This window comes from Frankliniella occidentalis, unplaced genomic scaffold, assembly GCF_000697945.3.
Source record: "Frankliniella occidentalis isolate FOCC.00 unplaced genomic scaffold, Focc_3.1 Scaffold495, whole genome shotgun sequence".
Classification (NCBI taxonomy): domain Eukaryota; kingdom Metazoa; phylum Arthropoda; class Insecta; order Thysanoptera; family Thripidae; genus Frankliniella; species Frankliniella occidentalis.
Window position 1 is genome coordinate 60607 of NW_026267613.1, and position 372 is coordinate 60978.

General features: G+C 59.4%; 1 protein-coding gene across 1 annotated transcript in view; it reads left to right on the top strand.

The window, feature by feature from the left end:
- Window positions 1–372, top strand: part of LOC127751448 (tryptophan 5-hydroxylase 1-like) — a 20420-nt gene that overhangs the window by 10122 nt on the left and 9926 nt on the right. Inside the window, exon 2 of the mRNA XM_052275030.1 lies at window positions 40–203. Within this exon, the coding sequence (XP_052130990.1) occupies window positions 40–203 (164 nt within the window). The remainder of the gene's footprint in view (window positions 1–39; window positions 204–372) is intronic.

Sequence of the window (372 nt, forward strand, 5' to 3'; positions counted from 1 at the left end):
CAAAAAAAAAATACATTTTTGGAAAATTAAAATCATTAGTTTTGGTCGAGGCTGACGGCTGGTCGGTTGCCTCCAGGGACTGCTGCCACGAGTTGCTGGGACACATGCCGCTGCTGGCCAACCCCAGCTTCGCCCAGTTCTCGCAGGAGTTGGGGCTGGCCTCGCTGGGCGCCTGCGACCACGACATCGAGAGGCTAGCTACGGTAAGTGCGAAGTGCGGGCGGGGAGGCATCGTCGGGTGCGATGGCGGCCCCGAGGTAGAGACGCCGTTTGGGCGGCCCGGGTGACCCAGCCTCTATCTACGGATTATTTTTGGTGTAGAAATAGTAGCAGTCGGAGACACTGGTCCGTCAGACCCGCGCGGGTCCAGCG